This window comes from Sinocyclocheilus anshuiensis, unplaced genomic scaffold (assembly GCF_001515605.1).
Source record: "Sinocyclocheilus anshuiensis isolate Anshui unplaced genomic scaffold, SAMN03320099.WGS_v1.1 scaffold841, whole genome shotgun sequence".
Taxonomy (NCBI): Eukaryota; Metazoa; Chordata; class Actinopteri; order Cypriniformes; family Cyprinidae; genus Sinocyclocheilus; species Sinocyclocheilus anshuiensis.
Window position 1 is genome coordinate 84,624 of NW_015557108.1, and position 1,004 is coordinate 85,627.

A 1,004-nucleotide genomic window follows, 5' to 3' on the forward strand; every position below is an offset into this window, starting at 1 on the left:
TCACTCACACACTCACTCACACACTCACTCACACACACACACACACACACACACACTCTTACCTCCTCCGTTCTGGTTGATGTAGCTGTAAAACACACAGTGCTGCTCTTTAATGAACTGACCACTGAGCTTGATGTCCACGTCCTTCTGACCAACCCTGACACACACACACACACAGATGAATATCAGCACATAAGCCATCATCAGCTCAATTATTTACTGAAATACCACATCACAGTATTTAAATCTTTAAAAAGATTCAATTTTACAATACATATTTTCAAAGTGATTGGATATCTGTCACAATCTCACAAACATCCTGCAGCTCTGTAATGGAGTCTGAACTAGGGATGTTCATTTTAACCGGTTGACCATTAACTGACCATAAGAATTTTGACCGATTAATACAATCAGTTAAACTTTTTTTTTTCAGTAATTTATAAAAATATTTTAAAAGGTTTGCTGCATGGTTAAAATACGCTACGCGTATAAAAAATATGTTTTTAGGGGGAAAAAATACATAAGTCGCGTATAAGTCGCATTTTATTATTTCATTCAGAAATAGGCCTAATGCCGACGCGAAATGTTTACAAACATGATAATAAACTCTGTAAACACAGCTAGGCTATTTTAGTTCCCCTTTAGGAAAAATAACCGAAATGAACATCCCTAGTCTGAACTGGTGGTTTAGATTCAGTCTGAACCGGATGATGATGGTTGTGATCCGTTCACCTGGTCACACCCTCTTTGATGTAGTACAGCAGACACTCAGACATCAGCGGATCCTCGTTCAGATTCACCAGGTGAGGAGTCTGAAACACACACACACACACACACACACACACACACACCTGAACATCTCTGCACTGTGTGTTTATGTAGTATATGTGTATGTGAGTGTGTGTGTGTGTGTGAGAGAGAGTGTGTGAGTATGTGTGTGTGAGAGTGTGTGAGTGTGTGTGAGTGAGTGTGCGTGTGTGTGTGTGTGTGAGTGTGTGAGAGAG

At 39.9% G+C, this 1,004-nt stretch overlaps 1 protein-coding gene across 1 annotated transcript in view; it reads right to left on the reverse strand.

Annotated features, from left to right (window-relative positions):
• Positions 1-1,004, reverse strand: part of LOC107677665 (kinesin-like protein KIF1C) — a 19,813-nt gene that overhangs the window by 10,628 nt on the left and 8,181 nt on the right. The window contains 2 exon segments of the mRNA XM_016472662.1: positions 63-157; positions 733-812. Coding sequence (XP_016328148.1) covers positions 63-157; positions 733-812 — 175 coding nt within the window.